Below are 21,039 nucleotides of genomic sequence, written 5' to 3' on the forward strand. Positions count from 1 at the left end.
GGGGGGCCCAAGCAAATTAGGAAAAAAATGGTTAAGCAAGCTAGCATTATTACATTTATGGTCTAGTCTCTAAATGTTGAGAAATTCCAGGCTTAATAGAAGTCCTGTTTGGAGCATTCTGAAATGCTGGACCAATTAAGATCAGCAACTTTCTTCGAAGCTGTCCTGGAAGCAGGCTCTGATGAGGAACAGCAGTTGAAGCAGTTGAGGTTGGAATATGCAGGATGCTGGAACAGATGTGTCGGCATCTCAGCATCCTGGAGGATGACTCCTGTCAGGTCTGATCCAGCATCAGTGTCAGGTACCTTTGTTCTGAAAAAAAAAATATATAATTCTTAGAAGCATTATACAGTCCTAAAAGTATGAATGTATGAGATGTGCTGGGTACACAAGTCAGTGAAGGATGGTTCTCCGCTCTCTGTGTGAGCAGAAGAAAGACATCTGTAAATTTTTACTCGTGCCATATGAGTGGCACGTAATAACAAGTCGCGGGCGTTCTGTAGCCAACAGGAAGCTTTGGCTATGCGTAGACACTCATGTCTCAGCCAGTCTCAGAGCTGTTCCCATGTAGTGGGATTTGCAATAGAAGTTACCTGCTTGTTCTGCAGTTTGAATTCATCTAAGTATAGGCTGACTTAAGTTAGCAGTCTCTCTTTTAGCTGGGTCTGTCTCATTTTGACCTCTCCCAAAGGGGATATATAACATCACCATTACCAGTGAACTTACAACCATCATCACACTGAAAGCATTACCTGTGGCTGGTTTTCTCTCACCCCTTTTCTCCGTAGGGGATGGACACTTTGGCCTTCCCCCCCACTTGTTGGTTTTTCAAGACAGGGTTTTTCTGTGTAGCCTTGGCTGTCCTGGACCCACTTTGTAAACTGCGCTGGCCTTGAACTCACAGCAATCTACCTGCCTCTGCCTCCCAAGTGCTGGGGATTAAAGGCTTGTGCCACCACTGCTCAGCCACACTTCTGCCTTTTAAACATATGAATTGTAGCTTTTGCATTCTGGGTCCTAACTAGGCTGGTGTGTACTTTTTCACCAGTATAGTCCCCTGTGTCTCTTTGCGTCAGGCGTGACTGCCGCCTGTCCCCCCATGAAAATGTCTCACATTTAAAGGGGTAAACTGTCTGCCAGAGCAGTGTGACACCTCAACTCAGCCAGCATACAAAAGCCTTCCATATGGGAGGCATGCAGCTTGCATGTTTGTCTCCCTGCCCAACTTTGGGTTCTTATATTGACCAACAGAACATATCTCTTAGGAGAAATTGCCCCGTGGCACCAATTCTCCATGGAAGCCCCACCTCCAAGAAGATTGGCTGGCTTTTTTAGAGAAGGGTAACATCATTGCTTCTTACATAAGCCTAAGACTGATTGTATATCCATCTTTTAGATCAGTGAAGACATATCGTCCATTATTAAGAAAAAAGAACTTGCATAAATAACTTTAAGGAAAAATTTGTCATTTTGTATCCTAGACTGTCTTTTTATAAGTAGTTTATTTTGTTTATTTATCTTAAATAATTTATTCAGATTACATCCCTGTTTGTTATCCCATCACTTGTATCCTCCCATCCCCCATCCCTCCCTCCCTCTGCCCTATTCTCCTCCCCGAGACCTCCTCTTCCACCATATGATCACAGCCTATTAGGTCTCATCCTGGTAGCCTGCTTTCTCTTCTCCTGAGTGCCGCCAGGCTTCCCCACCAAGGGGAAGGGGTCAAATTGGGGCCACCAGAGTTCATGTCAGAGCCAGTCCCCACTCTCCCCACAACGGTGGAGAATGAGCTGCCCATTGGCTAGATCTGAACAGGGGGTCTAGGTTTATTGCGCACATTGTCCTTGGTTGGCACAGCAGTCTGTGCAAGCCTAGGACCTCCAGCCTTGATGGTCTTCTTGTGGGGTTCCTGGACCCTCTGGGTCTTCTATCTCCCCATTCTTCCATACCATTCTCACCTGGAGTCCAGCAGCAAGTCCCAGCATCTGTCCCGATCCTCCGCTGCGTGGAGTCTCTCAGAGGACATCCATGCTGGGCTAATATCACACTTATAAGTGAGTGTATACCATGAATGTCTTTCTGGGTCTGGGTTATCTCATTCAGGACGATCATTATGATCATTTCTAGTTTCATCCATTTGCCTACAAGTTTCAAGATTGCCTTTTTTTAAATAGCTGAGTAGTATTCCATTGTGTAAATATACCCCAGTTTCTTTATCCATTCTTCCAGATTCTGGCTATCATGAATAAGGCTGAGCGAATGTCCTTGTTGTGCGCTAGAGCATCTTTCAGATATATACCAAGGAGTGGAGTAGCTGGGTCTTGAGGTAGCACTATTCCCAGTTCAGAGCTAAATAGAGAGTTCTCAACAGAGGACTATCAAATGGCCGAGAAACACTTAAAAAGAAATGTTCAACGCCCTTAGTCATCAGAGAAATGCAAATCAAAACGACTCGGAGATTGCATCTTACACCCACCAGAATGGCTAGGATCAAAAACTCAAGTGACAGCACGTGCTGGCAAGGATGAGGAGAAAGGGGAGCACTCCTCCATTGCTGGTGCAAACTTGTACGACCACTTTGGAAATCAATCTGGCACTTTCTCAGTAAGTAGCTTATTTTCTCAGCAGGGGATCCCACCCTAACTTACTGTGTAGATTAGGCTGTGTGCCAGCACTGCCCTGGTCAAACATGTCATCTCAGTTCCAGTCAAAATGTCAAAACCCTCATGTTTTAGCAATGTCAAACAACAAATATATTCTATTTCTCACTATAGGCAAAAATAAAACTTTCAAGAAAAAAAATCAAGCAAGGAAACAAGAAACTTCTAGTCTTGAGCCAGTTGTGCCAATTTAGACTTGAGCAAGCAAGGCCCTGTCCATCATTCCTTGGAACTCAGTTGTTGCTAAGTTGTATTTGGCGGGTCCTTCCCAGAGAGAGCTGACGAGCTGACGAGCTGGGGAGCTTTGAGTGGTAGCCACCATCGACTCTATCAAGAGGAGACCTGCTCCGCCTTCTCTCCTTATAGCCTGTAACTTGGCCTTGGGTGTCTCGGCTTTCTCCCAGAGCTTTCTTAAGAGAAGGCGTGGAGAAGCATGGTCACCACTGAACACACATTGTAACCACGTCCACGACAACAGCCGAAACAAAGCCAGAAAAGAGCCAAGCACCCTCTGCCATGGCACTTAATTTAGGTGCAGTTTTAGGCCTGCCGCTGTCTAAAAGGCTGACGGCCTCTCAGTTTGACCTTTCCAGCCCGACATATTTCCATAGCTGCCACTGCCCTGGCAGCTGGTAAAATGCTCTGGCCTGCAGACGCACATGTGTTAAGCTAGAGAGTGAGCCTTTCAAACCTCAAAAGTTTTTTTTGGGGGGGATGTTGTTAAAAAACAAAAAAACCACCATTGCTAAGGAACCATTCCTCCCTTCCACCTTTCCAGTGGCTGAAGTTTGGTTCTAGGCAGTCAGCTCCATGTGTCTCCTGCCTGCCCACAGTAGGTTCCAAGCTTGGGTTACATCTCTGATTTTTTAAGGCTGAGGATACATTAATTCAGTTGGGCCCCAATTTGTTCCTGTTAATTTAAAGCTATAGCCTAGTAATAAACATTTATTAGGCCATGCCTTTAAATTAACAGCAACATTAATGAAATTGAATTATTATAATGACTATTATATAAAAATATAACATGTTCACTGTTGATTTTGATATAAAAAGGAAACTGTGACATTAACTGTTAAAGGTATTTTTTTTAGTTGTATCTATTGCTGCTGTGTGTGTGTGTGTGTGATGGAGGGACAATGACACGCACTTGTCATTATGGGCATGTGGAGGTCAGAGGACAACTTTTTAAACGTAATTTTCCAGGTATTTAATGATCCTATTCACGGCCATGTTGAGTTCCACCCTCTCCTTATCCGAATCATTGACACACCTCAGTTCCAGCGGCTCCGATACATCAAGCAGCTGGGAGGCGGCTACTATGTTTTCCCCGGAGCCTCCCACAATCGCTTCGAACACAGTCTCGGGTAAGGAGGGAGATGCGTGGGGAGCTTGCACTCTGCCTCTCCTCCTCTCGTGTGGGGTAGTTTGTTTACTCTCTTCGAGAGTGCTTTTTTCAAATGGTCATTATAACATCTTTATTTTACGGATGAGAAAATTGAGACTTTGGATTCCTCTTTACCATTGTTTGTTTATGTGATTTTTAAACTACCTCTTATCCTTCCAAAAACCTAATGTCTGTTGATAAGCCAGTTGGATTAACTACTTGTCTGTGAATACTTCCATTGAAGAGGGTTGGCTGCTGGTATAACCTGTTAATCTCATTAGGTTTCCTTTCGCCCCTATTTAAGTCTTTTTATTTCTTTTCTTCTGGGACAGGGCCTTCCGGTGGAGCTCAGTGTCCTTGCACCTCATCTCCTGAGAGCTGAGATCCTGGGCACACTCCACCATGCCTGGCTCCCATTTTGTTGTATAGCGTCACTTTTTTAAACAAAGTGATTATGTCAGGAAATATTCAAGTTAGAGAAACGCTTATAAGCTCTGAGAGGGCTGTCTCTGTGGTATGCAGTGAAGCTGAGGCTTTGGCTGCTTTTCCATTATGCATGTAGAGCTGGGAGACGTGGGTAGGGAATAATTGGAAGTTATTTGAGGGTTTGTTTTTTTTTAAATTTACTTTGTGGTTTTCATTTGTTATCCAGGCTTTTCTCTTTTCTCTTTGTTTTTTTTTTTTGTTTGTTTGTTTTGTTTTGTTTTGTTTTTTGGGTTTTTTTTTTGTTGTTGTTGTTTTGTTTTGTTTTTCAAGACAGCGTTTCTCTGTGTAGCCTTGGCAGTCCTGGACTCACTTTGTACACCAGGCTGGCCTCGAACTCACAGTGATCCGCCTGCCTCTGCCTCCCAAGTGCTGGGATTAAAGGCATGCACCACCATGCCCGACTTCTCTTTCTTTGTTTTGTTCAGGGTTTCATTAAACAGTCTAGGCCAGCGTCAAACTCCAATACTTCACCTTAGCCTCCCAAGTGTGGGAGTTACAGATGTTGCCATCTGTCCTGGTCCAGTATCAGGTTACATGTACCTGTACTCAAATCATAAACAATGTCTATTGAACACTTACTAGAACCTTCCGGAGTACAAAATTGTCTGCCTTCCTAGAGCTCAGTTCAGGGCAGAGGAAAGAAGATATATTTTTAGCAATTCCTTTCAGAGAGAAGTGCTTGAAAGCGCATTTAACATTTGTCATACCATCTGTTTATTTTGCTTTTGTTTGCTCTACTGGGGATTGAACCCAGGGTCTTGCACGCATGGGTCAAGTGTTGCACGGAGCCTAACCCTCAGCCCTGCTGAGCCCCCAGCTTCACTCGGTGTTGCAGCATCACGGAGCCAATTTTCAGAACTGAAAGTTTCAAGTTCCAGTTACCTCTCATCTTTCGAGCCAAAGTGTGACTCTTGGTCTCTCTCTCTGCAGGGTGGGGTACCTAGCAGGCTGCCTGGTTCGAGCACTCGCCGAGAAACAGCCAGAGCTGCAGATCAGTGAGCGAGATATGCTCTGCGTTCAGATCGCAGGGCTCTGCCATGACCTTGGTAAGCTCACACAGAGCCAGTGCTCCCTGTAAGCTCCTGCATGTCACCTCTGCTCGACCTCCAGAACTCAGTCTAAAAAGGGAATGTAGAAGTATCTTAATTTTTCTTTTTTTTCCCTCCCTTTGGTTTTTCAAGATAGGGTTTCTCTGTGTAGCCCTGGATGTTGTGTAAGTCACTATGTAGACCAGGCTGGCCTCGAACTCAGTGATTCGCCTGCCTTTGCCTCTAGTATGAAAGGCTTGTGCCACCACTACCTGGCAGTATTTTGATTTTTTGGTAATCACAGTCCACCACGGATGCTTCCTAATATTTTTGCTAAGGCCAAAACATTGCTATCACTTCTGACTTTTCCATATTAAGCAACTTTACTATGTCACATGAAAGGCATTATTCACTTACTTAGTATTAATTAATTAATTTATGAGACAGGGTTTTTACTCTGTAACCCAAGCTGTCCTAGAACTCACTATGTAGCCCAAGCTAGCCTCAGTCAAACTCATGGCAATCCTCCTGCTTCTGCCTCCTGAGTGCCGAGATTACAAGCATGAGCCACCAAACGGGGCTCAAAGGGCTTGAAGGCAGGGAGTTTTCTTACTCTGTCTTTAGGATAATGGGGGTGTGATTTTTCTTTTATCCTTCTTGTTGACTAAAATTGCTTTTCCTTTGTTAAACCCATCCCTTCTCACAACTAGAACAGGTTTAAGAAAGAAGGTCTTAGGCCAATTAAACACAAGTAGAAGACTATCACCCTTTCCATTTTGAGAAGGGAAGCAATGACTGCACAGCGTACTTTCAGGAGAATGTGTGTGGGAGCTTGTGTTTCCGCGGACAGACACTGAAGGGGCAGAGTGCTCTGTCAGCCAGCCCAGAGGTTTCCACAGGCTCAGTGACCCGTCTGAGGAGGCAGTTGGTTCCTGTATAGGTTTTGGTTTTGGTGATTGGACTCAAACGTAGGACCTGTGTATTCCACGCATTGGCTCTTCCATGGAGCTGCAACCTCAGCCCTAAAAATATAAACCTTGAATTTTTTTTTTTATGAAAAACTCTCAGCATTCTTTGTAGTTTATACAAAACTGGAGTCTGATCTAAGGAGGATTAACTTTCCAATATGATTTTGCCTCTTTACTGTTTTGGAAATTTGAAAGAGCAGATTTATCCCTTTTTTTTTTAATTCATGTATAGATTATTAACAGTGGCTATTGATATTTAAGATAAACTAAACATTAAGAATTCAATTTTTACCAGTTTCCTTTTTTTTTTTTTTAATTTGAAGGCTGCTTTTGTTTTTAGGTCATGGGCCCTTTTCCCATATGTTTGATGGAAGATTTATTCCTCTTGCTCGCCCAGATTTAAACTGGAGGGTATGTATTCACGTGTCCCATAGTTAATAGAAAGAAATAGAACTTGATCTAGCTATTCACTTAAATTCTGCTTTTCCTCTCTGTGTTCCCCATCCTTCCCCGGACACACGAGTGTTCAGGGGCTTCCACTCACACATGTCTGTTTCATTCACAGTAGCGGTGGAGAGGGGCCTTATCTCCTGTTCACAGCCCTCAGCGCATAGAGCTGTGTCTGACTCCACAGAGCTATAGAGTGCTGGGCCAGGCCTGGAAAATGAGCTACCATATTCCTCGGTGCATCTCTGTCTCTCCTCTGTTACATTTCTGTACAGTTTGTCTTCAAAGCCCAGCTTCAGTTTTTATTTTGCTGTAGCCGTGAAGTTAAGTACCATCGGTTTTAGTAATTGAGCTTTTGGGGGGGCGGTTGTTTTCTGTTTCAGTTATTTTGAGACAGGGTTTCTGTATAGCCCTACCTTTCCTGGACTTGCTCTGTAGACCAGGCTGACCTTGAACTCACAGAGATCCACCTGCCTCAGCCTCCTGAGTGCTGGGATTACAGGCATGCACCATTGAGCCTGGCAGAGCTCTTGTTTTTGTTTGTTTGTTTGGTTGGTTTGGTTTGATTTTGGGGGGGGGGGGGTTGGTTTTTTTTTTTTTTTTTTTTTCGATACAGGGTTTCTCTATGTAGCCTTGGCTCACTTTGTAGACCAGGCTGGCCTCGAACTCACAGCGATCCGCCCACCTCTGCCTCCCGAGTGCTGGGATTAAAGGCGTGCGCCACCACGCCCGGCTAGAGCTCTTGCTTTTAATACAAGGTTTTCCTGTGTAGTTGGGAATGACTCTGAGCGATGTCCTGCCTGGGCCTCTCCAGCGCCGAGAGTGTTCTACCCTCACTTCAAGCTTTAAATGATCCCTCGGTGAATACACATGTGCAGGTGGTGAACCTGCACACTTGGAAGCAGTTTAGGAGAATGAAATTGGCCTCGCGGCTTCTACTACACCATTTTTCTAGCAACTGGAGTTGAAAAGTGCAGTAATGTAAGCTGAAAGCTCCTTACACGTCAAACCAGTTTCTCTCCGCCTTCCCTTTTTGTTGTTTGTTTGTTCGTTCGTTTGGTTTTTTTTTTTTTTTCTTTTTCTTTTTTTTTGGTTTTTCGAGACAGGGTTTCTCTGTGTAGCCTTGACTGTCCTGGACTCACTTTGTAGACCAGGCTGGCCTCGAACTCACAGCGATCCGCCTGCCTCTGCCTCCCGAGTGCTGGGATTAAAGGCATGCGCCACCACGCCCGGCCCGTTCGTTTGTTTTCAGGACAGGGTTTCTCTGTGTAGCCTTGGCTGTCCTGGACTTACTTTGTAGACCAGGCTGGCCTCGAACTCATAAAGATCTACCTGCCTCTGCCTTCCTAGTGCTGGGATTAAAGGTGTGTGCTACCATACCCAGCCAATTATGAAGATTTTTGTTGCGTGTTGTTTTTGTTTTGATTTGATTTGATTTGATGCAGGGTCTTACTCTCACTCTCAGGCTACCCTTGAAACTGAGAGATTGCCTGCTTCTGTCTCTTTGCCAGTGCTGGGATTAAAAGCTTAAATTGTACCAAGCTGAGTTAAGTTTGACACGTGTACCCATGTGGTCAGGATGTAGACCACTTTCATCATTTGGGAAAGTCCCTGGGCCTTGCCTCCTTTTCTGTGATGCTGAGGATCAAGCCCACAGCAGTGCACACACTAAGAATGTGCCACTGCCACCGCCCCTCCGTGCTCTTTGAAAATCGGTTCTCCCCTGTCACTTCTAATCTTCATGAACACATGTTAGTCTGTCTGCTCTTAGACTTGGCATCTGGTTTTCACTTTATTCTCGAACCTGTTGCAAATATGATTTCCTGTTGTTTGCACTTTGCGGTTTTGTTGTGTGTGTGTGTGTGTGTGTGTGTGTGTGTGTGTGTGTGTGTGTGTGTGTGTGACTTCCTCTAAAGGTTTACCCATTTTAAAAGTTGGTTAGTGGGCTGGGAGTGCTGCTTAGTGGGAGATCCCTTGCCAAGCAGTTGAGTCTTTAGCTTTGATCCCCAGAACTGTCGGTACAATCAGAAGTAAATGCTCTTTCCTGCCTTATAATGATTTGAGATTTTGTATGTCAAATGCAGCTGACAGCTTTTTGCTGCTAAGATTGTATCCTAGTATATGAGCCACCGCTTGTTCTTTCTCCTTCTGATGAGCTTTGGGTTGCCTTTTGGATTTGGGCTGTGACAGCTAAAGCTGCTGCTTGCTGGGGGTGTTGTTGTAGAACAATTTGGTGGCAATGTGCTCTCATATCACTTAACTGAGTACCCTAGAGTACAATTCTAGAGTCACACATGTGCTGACTTACCATCATAAAGAACCTACAGGGTTTCTCAGTGTGCCTGTTCTCTTTTACACTCTCACTAGCAGTGTGTGAAAGTTACAGATGCCAGTCTGCAACTCGCCCTGGATGAAAGCCGTAAAAGCCATGGCACTGGAAGGTAGCTCTTTGCCCACCCATCCTACCATTGACTTTCTTTTAACATCTGCTTGCTTTTCAGCCAGTGTCCAGGACATTAGGGAGTCAGTTGTCAGGAGTTTATCATTTTTCTTTCTTTCTTTAATTAATTAGTTAATTAATTATACAGTATTCTGCCTGTATGTGTGCCTGCAGCCAGAAGAGGGCACCAGATCTCATTACAGATGGTTGTGAGCCACCATGTGGTTGCTGGGGATTGAACTCAGGACATTTGGAAAACATCCAGTGCTCTTAACCTCTGAGCCATCTCTCCAGCCCCAGCTTATAATTTTTCTCTAGCAGGATTGATTTTATAGGATCTAGGAGCTACTCACCCAATACTGTGTGTGTGTGTGTGTGTGTGTGTGTGTGTGTGTGTGTTATGGATGGGTTCCTGTGTGTGTATGTGTTATGGATGGGTTACTGTGTGTATGTGTGTATGTGCGCACGCGCTATGTGCTGTATGTATGTTATAGATGGGTTGCTGTGTGTGCTCAGTGTGTGTATGCTTGCACATGTGCCTGTGTGTGTGCTCTCTGTGTATGTGTGTTGTGGGTGTGTGTGCTGTGTGTTTGTGTGCTCTTTGTATATGTATTGTGGGTCAGTGTGCATGTGTGCTGTCAGTGAGTGTGCTCTGTAGGTGGGTATGCTGTGTGTGTGTGTGTGTGTGTGTATGCTGAGGATCAAATATACATGTTTTACACATGTTAGGTAAGTGCTATACCACTAAACTATATCTCCAGTCTTTAAAAAATGTTTTTTTCATTTAGTACTTTAGCTTATATAGAATTACTTCTTATATATGAATGTACAAATATACTATCTTTCCTTTATGTATAGAGATATTTGTTTTATCTTTTTAAAATTTATTTATTTATTTATTTATTTATTTATTTATTTTTATATGCATTGGTGCTTTGCCTGTATGTATATCAGATTCTGGAGTTACAGACAGCTGTGAGCTACCATGTGGATGCTGGGATTTGAACCTAGGTCCTCTGGAAAAACAGTCAATGCTCTTAACCACTGAGGTATCTCTCCAGCCCTTGGTTTTGTTTTTTGTTTTTGTTTTTCGAGACGGGGGTTTTTCTGTGTAGCCTTGGCTATCCTAGACTCACTTTGTAGACCAGGCTGGCCTCGAACTCACAGCGATCCACCAGCCTCTGCCTCCCGAGTGCTGGGATTAAAGGCATGCGCCACCACACCTGGCTTCTCCAGCCAGCCCTTGTTTTATCTGCAGTTTTGGGAACTGAGTTAAGGTCCTCATACATGCCAAGCAAGCACTCTACTTCTAAGTTATATCCCCAGCCTAATAAGGAGAATGTTTATTGAATAATAGTTAATCCTTTTCTCACATATCTAAATTATCAACGTTTTAAAACTTCCCACTTTCACACTTTAAAAAAAAAATTCCAGGATCTATTTCACAGTGTTCTTTTTTTAATTTTGTATCTGTGCGGTACCTGTATGCATATATATGTGCATCACAGGCATGCCTGATACAGAGGTTAGAATAGGGCGCTGGGTGCCCAGGAGCTGCAGTTATGGATGGTTGTGAGTCATCTTGTTGGTGCTGCGGACCAAACCCAGGTTCTCCACTTGCACAGCAAGCTTTCTTAACCACTGAGCCATCTCTCAAGCCCCATGTTTCACACTTTGTAATTATTATTATTCTATGATAGGGTTTTGTACTTGCAACAGCAGTTGCTTATATGAATTCATGCATTGTGATCCAGCATTCTGCTGTAATTATTTGAGAGGCCACAGGGAGACAATTGCAAGTTCCAGGCCAGTCCAGGCGATACAGTGAGTTTAGGTCAATGTGGTTATACAGTGAGACCTTTACTCAGAACAGACCACAAGTAATCGAGATAACAAAGTTACTGTTCATCTGTTTGTAATTGAGCCCCCTTCCAGGCTTGGTTTCATGTTGAATCGGTTTTGTTAAGATGTGTGATATGGTGGATGTCTTTAGGGGTCTTTTGATCTGTACAGTGACTGTGAGTGAGTGAGCAGAGACATCAGCAACCAGGTGACTGATCTGAGATTTCAATTCAGACCAGAGCTGGGAGACACTTGATAATACTGGCAATGTTACCAATAGCCTTTTCTACCACAAGGTGGAGATTCTAAAACAGCTTTTAAAGTCAAATGTTCTGTTGATGGAAAAAAAACAAAACTCAAAATCCTAAATTTCAGAATAATATTCATTCTACCTGTATGAGCTTGTAATAATCTTTTTGGTAATATAAATGATTACATTTCATAAAGTATATTCATTGTATTTATTTATTCAATGTGGTTTATTAAAGTTTAGACCAGGGGAAGAGGATCAATAAAATAAAATATATGTGAAAATGCTACAGTGACTCATCCCTTTGCATATCCATTTAAAAACTAATAAAAAGTTGTTTATGGCCTGGTGGTGGCGGCACACACCTTTAATCCCAGCACTTGGGAGGCAGAGGCAGGCAGATCTCCGTGAGTTCAAGGTCAGCCTGGCCTACATAGCAAGTCCTGGCCAACCAGAGCTACACAGTAAGACCCTGTCTCAAAAAAGCAACCAATCAAAAATGTTTTTAGATAATATGAGTATTGACAAAAACTGACTATTTTAAAAGCTGTCACAATGTAATTGGAAACCAGATAATTAGCAATCAGCTAGGCTTCACCTGAGAATTACCTCTGTTGAACCAGAGCCCCTGATGGTTGAATTCGCAACAAGCCATGTTACATTGACTTTTGCAGCATGAACAAGGCTCGATTGAGATGTTTGAGCATCTAGTTAATTCTAACGAACTCAAACTTGTCATGAAAAACTACGGCCTCGTCCCTGAAGAGGATATTACCTTTATCAAGGAACAAATTATGGGCCCCCCTGTAACACCAGTCAAAGGTCATTCGGTAAGTTTTCACTCGTGTCAGTTAGAGCCGAATGGTACTGTCCGTCAAATCCATTCCTGGTTCTTTCCGAGCTGCACACTTGGCTGTTATAGGGGTGCTAAGTGTCAAAATACAAGTTATCTGCATTTGCCTTCTGATATTAAAAAGATGAAAGAATGATGTATTTTTCCCTCATCTTGAGTTCATTAGACATTATTTCCCCCAAATGATAGTTTATGCCTGCAGCCTCCGTGCTTGGAATACAGAGACAAGAGGACCAACATGTAAAAGTTTACACCTTGGGCGGGGAAGGTGGCACAGTGGGTAAGAGCACTTGCTGTGCAAGCATAGGGACCTGGGTTCAGATCCTCAGCTCCCTTGTCAAAAGCCAGACTTGGTAACACACATCTTTTTTTTTTTTTTAAGATTTATTTATTTATTATTATGTATACAGTGCTCTGCCTGCATGTACACCTGCAGGCCAGAGGAGGACATCAGATCACATTACAGCTGGGAATTGAACTCATGACCTCTGGAAGAGCAGGCAGTGCTCTTAACCGCTGAGCCATCTCTCCAGCCCTGGTAACACACATCTTTAACTCCAGCACTCAGGGGGCAGAGGCCAACCTGGTCTACATAGAGAGTTCCAAGCCAACCAGCCCTGTATAGTGGGGCTCTGTCTCAAATAAACAAAACAGCACAACAATTTAAAAACAAAAACAATAAAAAGCATGGCACGACACCGGCTTGCAACTCCAGCACTGTGAAACATTCAATAGTGACCTCTGGTCTCCACATGTATATGTACACACATGTATACACACACACACAAATACACACATAGATTGAGGAGCAGCTATCTCATTTCTAAAATAAAAATTCAGCTTCAGAAATGCTCTGAGTGGTCTGTAGTTAGAGCAGCAGTGGCCATTCTGAAGCACAGTCATGTGAACAGGTGTGGTGGTCCATGGTCACTGTAGTCTTGTCACTGGAGAGGGAGGAGCCGGAGGAACAGAAGTTAAAAGCCTTCCTTGCCCCTGTGTGAATTCAAGGTGAGTCTGGGTTCCAGGAGACTCTGTCCAAAAAAAAAAAAAGACAGAGGTGGGGGGGGTGGGAAAGAGCTGGGTGTGGAGGCAGGTGGATCAGCTACAAAGTGAGTTCCAAGAGCAGGACAGCACAAAGAAACGATGTCTTGAAAAACAACAACAAGAAAAAAAAAAGAGGGAAAGAAAAGTAAGAGGAATGTATTAGTATATACATACAGGCATACACACACACACATACATATGTGTATACATAAAGAGAGATTGTTTTAGTTTTTCCCTGGCAGGGGGATTCTGTAGTCTAAGGTGACTTTGAAGTCACAATCCCCTGCCTCAGCGTCCTGAGTGCCGAGGTTACAGGTATGTGTTACCACACCTAATGAAAGACATTATTATTTTAATAGATAAATTCAAGGCTTACTACTGTTTCAAAAAATTTTTCAAGGTTTACCATTTAAGGATTTTTTTTATTACTTTGTAATTAAATCTTATAATTTTAAAAAGCTTCTAAAAAAAAAGATACTAGTTTTAGGAAACTTATTAATAGTATCCTTTCAATGGCAGTGGAAGGTTTAACATTTTATCATATATCTGTAAATTTTTTAAGTTACGTCTTTACACTTGCATGTCGTCTTCCACAGAGCTACATCCCCAGCCAAAGGCTTGGTGTTGTCAGGATAGCATTATGAATTCAGTATTTCTTTCCCTTTCCTACTTCATTAGAGTGAGGAGAGAAAAAGGATTGTCGTCTTCCAACTTCATTGTCTTGTTTATAAGTAGCAGATTAATAGTTACTTACACGTAAGCCTGTGTCTGCCTGAACCCTCCATGAGAGTCGCTTGTTTTCCAGTGGCCGTATAAAGGGCGTCCTGACAAGAAGAGCTTCCTTTATGAGATAGTGGCCAACAAAAGAAATGGCATCGATGTGGACAAATGGGATTATTTTGCAAGGTATGCACTAAACATTTTCAGAAGCATTGCTAAAAGTCTTTGTATAAATGTAGCATTAGAGCCCCCCTGGCTTAGTCAGAAGTCGGCCCCACGGTCCTGGCATGGCTGTAGCCCTAGCTCCATGGCCACCATGGAGGTGGGACAGTGGGACAGTCTTCTCTTTCCCCTGAGTGTGCTGGGCTCCTTCCTGCTCTTTTTCTGCATCATAAGCACTCACTCTTCTGGGCTTCTGGGTAGGTCCCAAGCTGGGTCATGGTAGAAGACAGTCTCATTTTGAAGTGGGAAAAATTCCATTTTTCTCTCCGTTTACTTTCTTCTTCACAATCAAGACTTTGTTCTTAAACGTAATGAAGGATTTTAGTACTAAGTGAGAGCAGCTCATGTCCTTCCAGGTGCTCATGCCTCGGGGTGCTGTGAGTGTCAGTACAGGACCAGTCTTTTGTCTGTCTGTTGTGGTTTTTTGTTGGTTGTTCCTGGAAACAGGGTCTCACTATATAGCTTGGCTGACTTGGAACTCACTACATAGACCAGGTTGTCCTCAGACTCAGAAATCCGCCTGTCTCTGCCTCCGAGGTGCTGGGCTTAGAGGTGTGCGTCCCCACACTCTGCCTCACATGGCCAGGCTTGCTTTGTTTATTCTACACTTCTCATAATTTTACTATTGTTTTGAGACAAGGTCTCCCCGTGTAAACCAGCCTGGCCTCACATTCATAGAGCTCTCTGCCTGCTTCTGCCTACCTGCCTTCTGCTCTCGCATTATTATTATTATTATTTATTTATTTATTTTATTATTATTATTATTTTTTGTTGTTGTTGTTTTTCGAGACAGGGTTTCTCTATGTATCCTAGGCTGTCCTGGACTCACTTTTGTAGACCAGGCTGGCCTCGAACTCACAGCGATCCGCCTGCCTCTGCCTCCCGAGTGCTGGGATTAAAGGCGTGCGCCACCACGCCCGGCTTGCTCTTTCATTATTATAGAGCAAATCTCAGGTAACATAGCATCTCACCACGGAATGTTTCTATGCTGGTCTGTAACTGAAGTGTCTCTGTTAAACATAACAACACTTTGTACCTGTTTTAAGGTTTTTGTTTTGTTTTGTTTGTGTTTTTTGAGACAGCGTCTCACTTTGTGGTCCTGGCTGCCCTGGACCTCACTGTTTAAGCCACACCAGCCTCAAACTGAGAGACCCTCCTGCCTCAACCTGCTGAGTGCTGGGATTAAGTGTGTCCCACCACTCCTGACTTAGTATTTGGGCAGGATTTAAAAATTCCCTGGCCAGCTGGGCGTGGTGGTGCACGCCTTTAATCCCAGCACTTGGGAGGCAGAGGCAGGCAGATCGCTGTGAGTTCGAGGCCAGCCTGGTCTACAAAGCAAGTCCAGGATAACCAAGGCTACACAGAGAGACCCTGTCTTGGAAAAAAAAAAAAAAACAAGAAAAAAAATTCCCTGGCCGTTTTATAGCTGCCTTGCTACTGTTAGCATGTGTGATTCATAATCCAGTGTGCACACGCTGTACCTGGGCGGCAGCTCTCCAGACTTTTATTCTGTAACAGCTCCCCTCATGTTCTTCCAGAAAATTCCCACTGACTCACTTAGCTCAGCTATACTTCCTTGTCTCCTTCAGTATATTCTTCAGTCCCCAAGCAGCCTTCTGCAAGCTGATAGGTCCAAAGCCTTGTCCAGGAGAGAGAGACAGACAGACAGACAGACAGACACAGAGGAGAGAGGAGAGAGAGAGAGACACACACACACACAGAGAGAGACAGAGATAGATAGACAGAAAGATAGAGACAGAGACAGAATTCGTAGGTAAAGCACGGTTTCCTTGTTAAAATGTTTCATATCTCCACTTTGGAACTTTATAGGGACTGTCACCATCTTGGAATACAAAATAATTTTGATTATAAGCGCTTTCTTAAGTTTGCCCGCATCTGTGACGTGGAGGACCCTGCCGGTGCCTGTAAGGTGAAGCACATTTGTACAAGAGAAAAGGTAAGCTCTATCAGAAAAAAAGAATTCAGCTCTTGGTCTGAAATCTGGAAATAATGACTTGACAATCTGGAAAAATCCGGAGACCATCTTTCTTTTCTTTCATTTCTTTCCTCCTTTCTTTCTTTTTTGTTTTTGTTTTGTTGTTGTTGTTGTTTTGTTTTGTTTTGTTTAATTGTGTGTGTGTGGTCCATGTGTGTACACACCTATGCACACCTGTGTGAGTGTGAATGCGTACAGAGTCTGCCCTCCTCTGCCACTGCCTGCCTTACCTCTTTACGTCCAGGTCTCTCCCTGCACCTAGTGCTCATGTTTGTTTATTAGTCCTGATCTGTCTGCCTTGGTGCTAGGGTGGCAGGTGCACAGGAGGCCTTATCAGGCTTATTATATAGATGCTGGGATCCAAACCCTGGTCCTCATGGTTGTGCAGCAAACACTCCTAACTAGTGATGTCTCTCCAGCCCCACAAACTCTTTAAAACAAAAAAGATCTATTATTATGTTTAATTATGTATCTTGATGTCTGTGTGTGCACGTGAGTACAGGTTCCCCTACAGGCCTGAAGAAGGCTTCGCATCTCCTGAAGCTGGCGTTACAGGCAGCTCCACTTGCCCAATGTGGATGATAGGAGCCAAACTCTGGTCCTCGGCAAGAACAGCACAGACTCCCAACTGCTAAGCCATCTCTCTAGCCCTTCAAAACTTTTCTTTTCATTTTTATTTTTTATTTCTGGAGATGGGGGTTCTGTGTGTTACCAGGCTGGCCTGGAACTCACTGCTATATGCCTGCATCTGCCTCCCAAGTGCTGGGATTAGAGGTGTGCACCATCACACCCAGCTCTCCAAACCCTTTTTTTTTTTTTTTTTTTTTTTTTTTTTTTTTTTTTTTTGGTTTTTCGAGACAGGGTTTCTCTATGTTATCTTGGGCGTCCTGGACTTGCTTTGTAGACCAGGCTGGCCTTGAACTCACATTGATCCGCCTGCCTCTGCCTCCCGAGTGCTGGGACTAAAGGCGTACGCCACCATGCCCGGCTCCAAAACCTTAATGCTAGTGTTTGTTAAGTACCACAAGGCTTTCTTCTCTCTATTGCATGGTTAAATAATAACAAAAATAATAAAATTAAATCCGATATTTATTGACTCCTATGCTAGCTGGGCTTTGGATGCTTTTGATAGATCAACTCAGTCCTTATTACTCTGTTTCGCTCGTTCCCGTCTGTGTTCTGTTGTTGTAACAAAGCACCTGACCCTGTGAAATTTATAAAGGAAAGAGGTTTATCTACTTCATAGTTGTAGAGGAAGGTTTTTTTTGTTTGTTTTGTTTGTTTGTTTGTTTTTTGAGACAAGGTTTCTCTGTGTAGCCTTGGCTGTCCTGGACTCCTTTTGTAGACCAAGCTGGCCTCGAACTCACAGCGATCCACCTGCCTCTGCCTCCCGAGTGCTGGGATTAAAGGCGTGTGCCACCACCGCCCGGCTAGTTGTAGAGGAAGTTTAAGAGCATGGTAGCAGCATCTGTTCTACTTCTGGTATGGATCACATGCTGTTCCATGCCTGATGAAAGCCGGAAGTGCAAGCAAGGAAGGTGGTAAAGAGAGGGAGGGGCAGTTCCGGGCTGGCTTTGTAATAGCCTGCTTCCACAAACTGACCTGCTTCTCATGAGATCAGAGCCCTGATAACCCAGTCACCTCTCACAGGGTCTGCCACTCCCTCCCACCGTTGCTTCAGGGACTGAGCTTGGATGTGAGTTTCGGTGGGACAAAGCACACTTTACCGTTTAACAGGCGAGCAGAGTGAGGTGTAGAAGGGGGTGAGTGAGATAAGTAACAACCCTGGAATCCCAGCCCTGCGCGGTCCTTACTACATGGTACTCACGGAACTTACGGAGTGGTGTAGAATTATGCTATAGGAAAGTCTTTCCTATGTATGCTGGCCCTTTCATCTTAGCACTCAGGAGGCAGAGGCAGGTGGATGTCTGAGTTCAAGACCAGCCTGGTCCACATAGTAAGTTCCAGGACAGCCAGGGCTGCACAGTGAGGCCCTGTCTGAAACCAGGGAGAACAAGACCTGATCCTGTGCTACTGTTTGTTTCCTCGCAGGAGGCTGGAAATCTGTACGACATGTTCCACACACGCAACTGCCTGCACCGCAGAGCCTATCAACACAAGATCAGCAACCTCATCGATATGATGTAAGACCATTGGTGGTGCCTCGCTACGAAAGTTCACAAGACGCTGCGCTGCCACATCCGCATGCCCAGCGCAAGCTGGGTGACCTAGAAAGGCTTCCTTAAGAGAAGTCTATCATTTAGTACATTTAGGAGGAGGAGGAGGAGGAAGGAAACGGATGTGGGTGATAGGTAGACGGAGAGAGGGGAGCTGGCCTGTGCTAGGCATGAAGAGGGTGCAGAATGACTCAGGGTCCCTGCCCAGGAAGTTTCATACAGCTGCTATTAATGGAGGTAGTGAGATGTGGACAGCTGACATTCTAAATGAAAAGCAAGACTAATAGTTATACTTATGTCTACCTTTTTTGTTTGTTTGGTTGGTTTTTTTGTTTGTTTGTTTTGGGGGGGTTGTTGGGTTTTTTTTGTTTGTTTTTGTTTTTTGGGGTTTTTTTGGGTTTATGTCTACCTTTTTTGTTTGTTTGGTTGGTTTTTTTGTTTGGTTGTTTTGGGGGGGTTGTTGGTTTTTTGTTTTTGTTTTTTGGGGTTTTTTTTGGGTTTTGGTTTTTTGAGACAGGGTTTCTCTGTGTAGCCTTGACTATCCTGGACTCACTTTGTAGACCTGGCTGGCCTCGAACTCACAGCGATCCGCCTGCTTCTGCCCCCAGAGTGCTGGGATTAAAGGCGTGCACCACCACCATCCGGCTCTAATGTCTGCCTTTATCCTGTCAAACACCTTTCAAAATTAGTAGCAAATAAGAATTTTGTCTTTTTCCCTGGTCCAGTCAGAGCTATAGCCAAAAGCACACCATGTCTGTACATGTCTTAGAGACGCCATGAGGAGCTGTCCTTATTTTTGAGACAGGATCTCATGCTTATGGCCCTTGGCAGGCCTGGAACTCACTGTGTAGCCCAGGTTGGCTTCGCCCTCAGATTCTCTGGCTTCTACCTGCAAGATGCTGGGACTACAGATGGGAGCCACCACACTTGGTTCCAGAAGAGTTTTAACCTCAGTTGAAAGTTAGGTGCAGCCAGACATGGTGGCGCACGCCTTGAATCCCACAGTAGGGAGGCAGAGGCAGGTGGATCCGTGTGAGTTCAAGGCCAGACTGGTCTGCAAAGTTCAAGGACAGCCAGGGCTATGTAGAAAAACCCTGTCACAAAAATTTTTTCAAAGGTGTAAAGCTGAGTGTGGTAGGACATGCCTGCAATGCTAGCACTTGAGAGGCAGGGACAGAGGTCAAGGTCATTTTCAGGTATGTGAAGCTAGCCTGAGGTACATGAGACCTTGTCTCAAGGAAAGAGCAAAAGTAATATTGTTTTCTGAGAACCTTTGGTCTAAAGCTTAATGCACTTCTACTGAACTTGCTTAAAGGAAATTATGTTATTTCTGCATCTTTATAATTGGAGCTAAGGGGGCTAGAGAGATGGTTCAGTGGATAAGAACACTGGCTGCTCTTCCAGAGGTCCTGAGTTCAATTCCCAGCATCCAAATGGCAGCTCACAACTGTCTGTAACTCCAAGCTCTGGCACCCCCACATGGACATACGTGCAGGCAAAAACATCAATGGATTGCCGGGCGTGGTGGCGCACGCCTTTAATCCCAGCACTCGGGAGGCAGAGATAGGCGGATCGCTGTGAGTTCGAGGCCAGCCTGGACTACAAAGCGAGTCTAGGACAGCCAAGACTACACAGAGAAACCCTGTCTCGAAAAAAAAAAAAAAAAAACACCAATGGACATAAAATTTTTTAAAATTAATTATTAAAATTGGAACGGAGTATACTATTAGAAAAACTAAAGGAGATAAAGGCCTCTAAAGCTCCGCTACAGTGCCTGGAACACAGTAGTCGAACAACTCACGGCTCATGAGCTGCTGTCTTTCAAACGTCGTACCTGGTTCGTCTTCTTAAACTAGAAGGATCTTTTTGAGCAAGATATAAAGCAAATCTTCAAATGTTCCTTGTATGTTTTTACAAAATGACCTTAGGATCACAGAAGCTTTCCTCAAAGCAGACCCCTATGTGGAGATTACAGGGTCCGCGGGGAAGAAGTTTCGCATTTCCACAGCCATTGACGACATGGAAGCCTTCACTAAGCTAACAGGTAAGAGCTCAGGACACGCGCATAGTGCGTGTCAGCTATGATGCAAACTGCCCTTGGTGGGTAGAGAATATAGAGGGAGGAAGTGCATATATATATGTGAAATTACAGAACAGTAATTCTTAAAGTAGGTGTGTAGGTAATGCTTAAAGGAGGCACATATACAATATTTACTGTTATTTAATACAACTGGATTGCTACTAAAAAATTAGGAAAAAACCTTGTCACCACTGAGTGCTGCGCCAATGGCTGCAGGTTGTTGAGATAGCATACGGCCTCGAACCTAGCAAGTTGTTATTAAGGGCTGGTGGTGGATGGGATTGCAAGGTGAGGCCCTGGGTCCAATCGACAGCACCACACTCCCCACAAAAACTTATAATAGGGAAATCTGAGGATTATTGATACCAGATTATCATCTGATCAGATTTAACAGTGCTTCGTGGCAGCAGTGTATACAAACTGGCTTCCTGGTGGGTGCCCC

General features: G+C 44.1%; 1 protein-coding gene across 2 annotated transcripts in view; it reads left to right on the forward strand.

Annotated features, from left to right (window-relative positions):
• Positions 1–21,039, forward strand: part of SAMHD1 (SAM and HD domain containing deoxynucleoside triphosphate triphosphohydrolase 1) — a 44,478-nt gene that overhangs the window by 14,477 nt on the left and 8,962 nt on the right. For both annotated transcript variants that reach the window (XM_084775680.1, XM_084775681.1), the window contains exons 4-11: positions 3,864–4,024; positions 5,461–5,576; positions 6,867–6,937; positions 12,180–12,335; positions 14,208–14,308; positions 16,175–16,301; positions 18,393–18,484; positions 20,446–20,561. In XM_084775680.1, the coding sequence (XP_084631806.1) occupies positions 3,864–4,024; positions 5,461–5,576; positions 6,867–6,937; positions 12,180–12,335; positions 14,208–14,308; positions 16,175–16,301; positions 18,393–18,484; positions 20,446–20,561 (940 nt within the window). The remainder of the gene's footprint in view (positions 1–3,863; positions 4,025–5,460; positions 5,577–6,866; positions 6,938–12,179; positions 12,336–14,207; positions 14,309–16,174; positions 16,302–18,392; positions 18,485–20,445; positions 20,562–21,039) is intronic.

The sequence above is a fragment of the Acomys minous genome (assembly GCF_964271855.1).
Source record: "Acomys minous genome assembly, chromosome: 3".
Taxonomy (NCBI): domain Eukaryota; kingdom Metazoa; phylum Chordata; class Mammalia; order Rodentia; family Muridae; genus Acomys; species Acomys minous.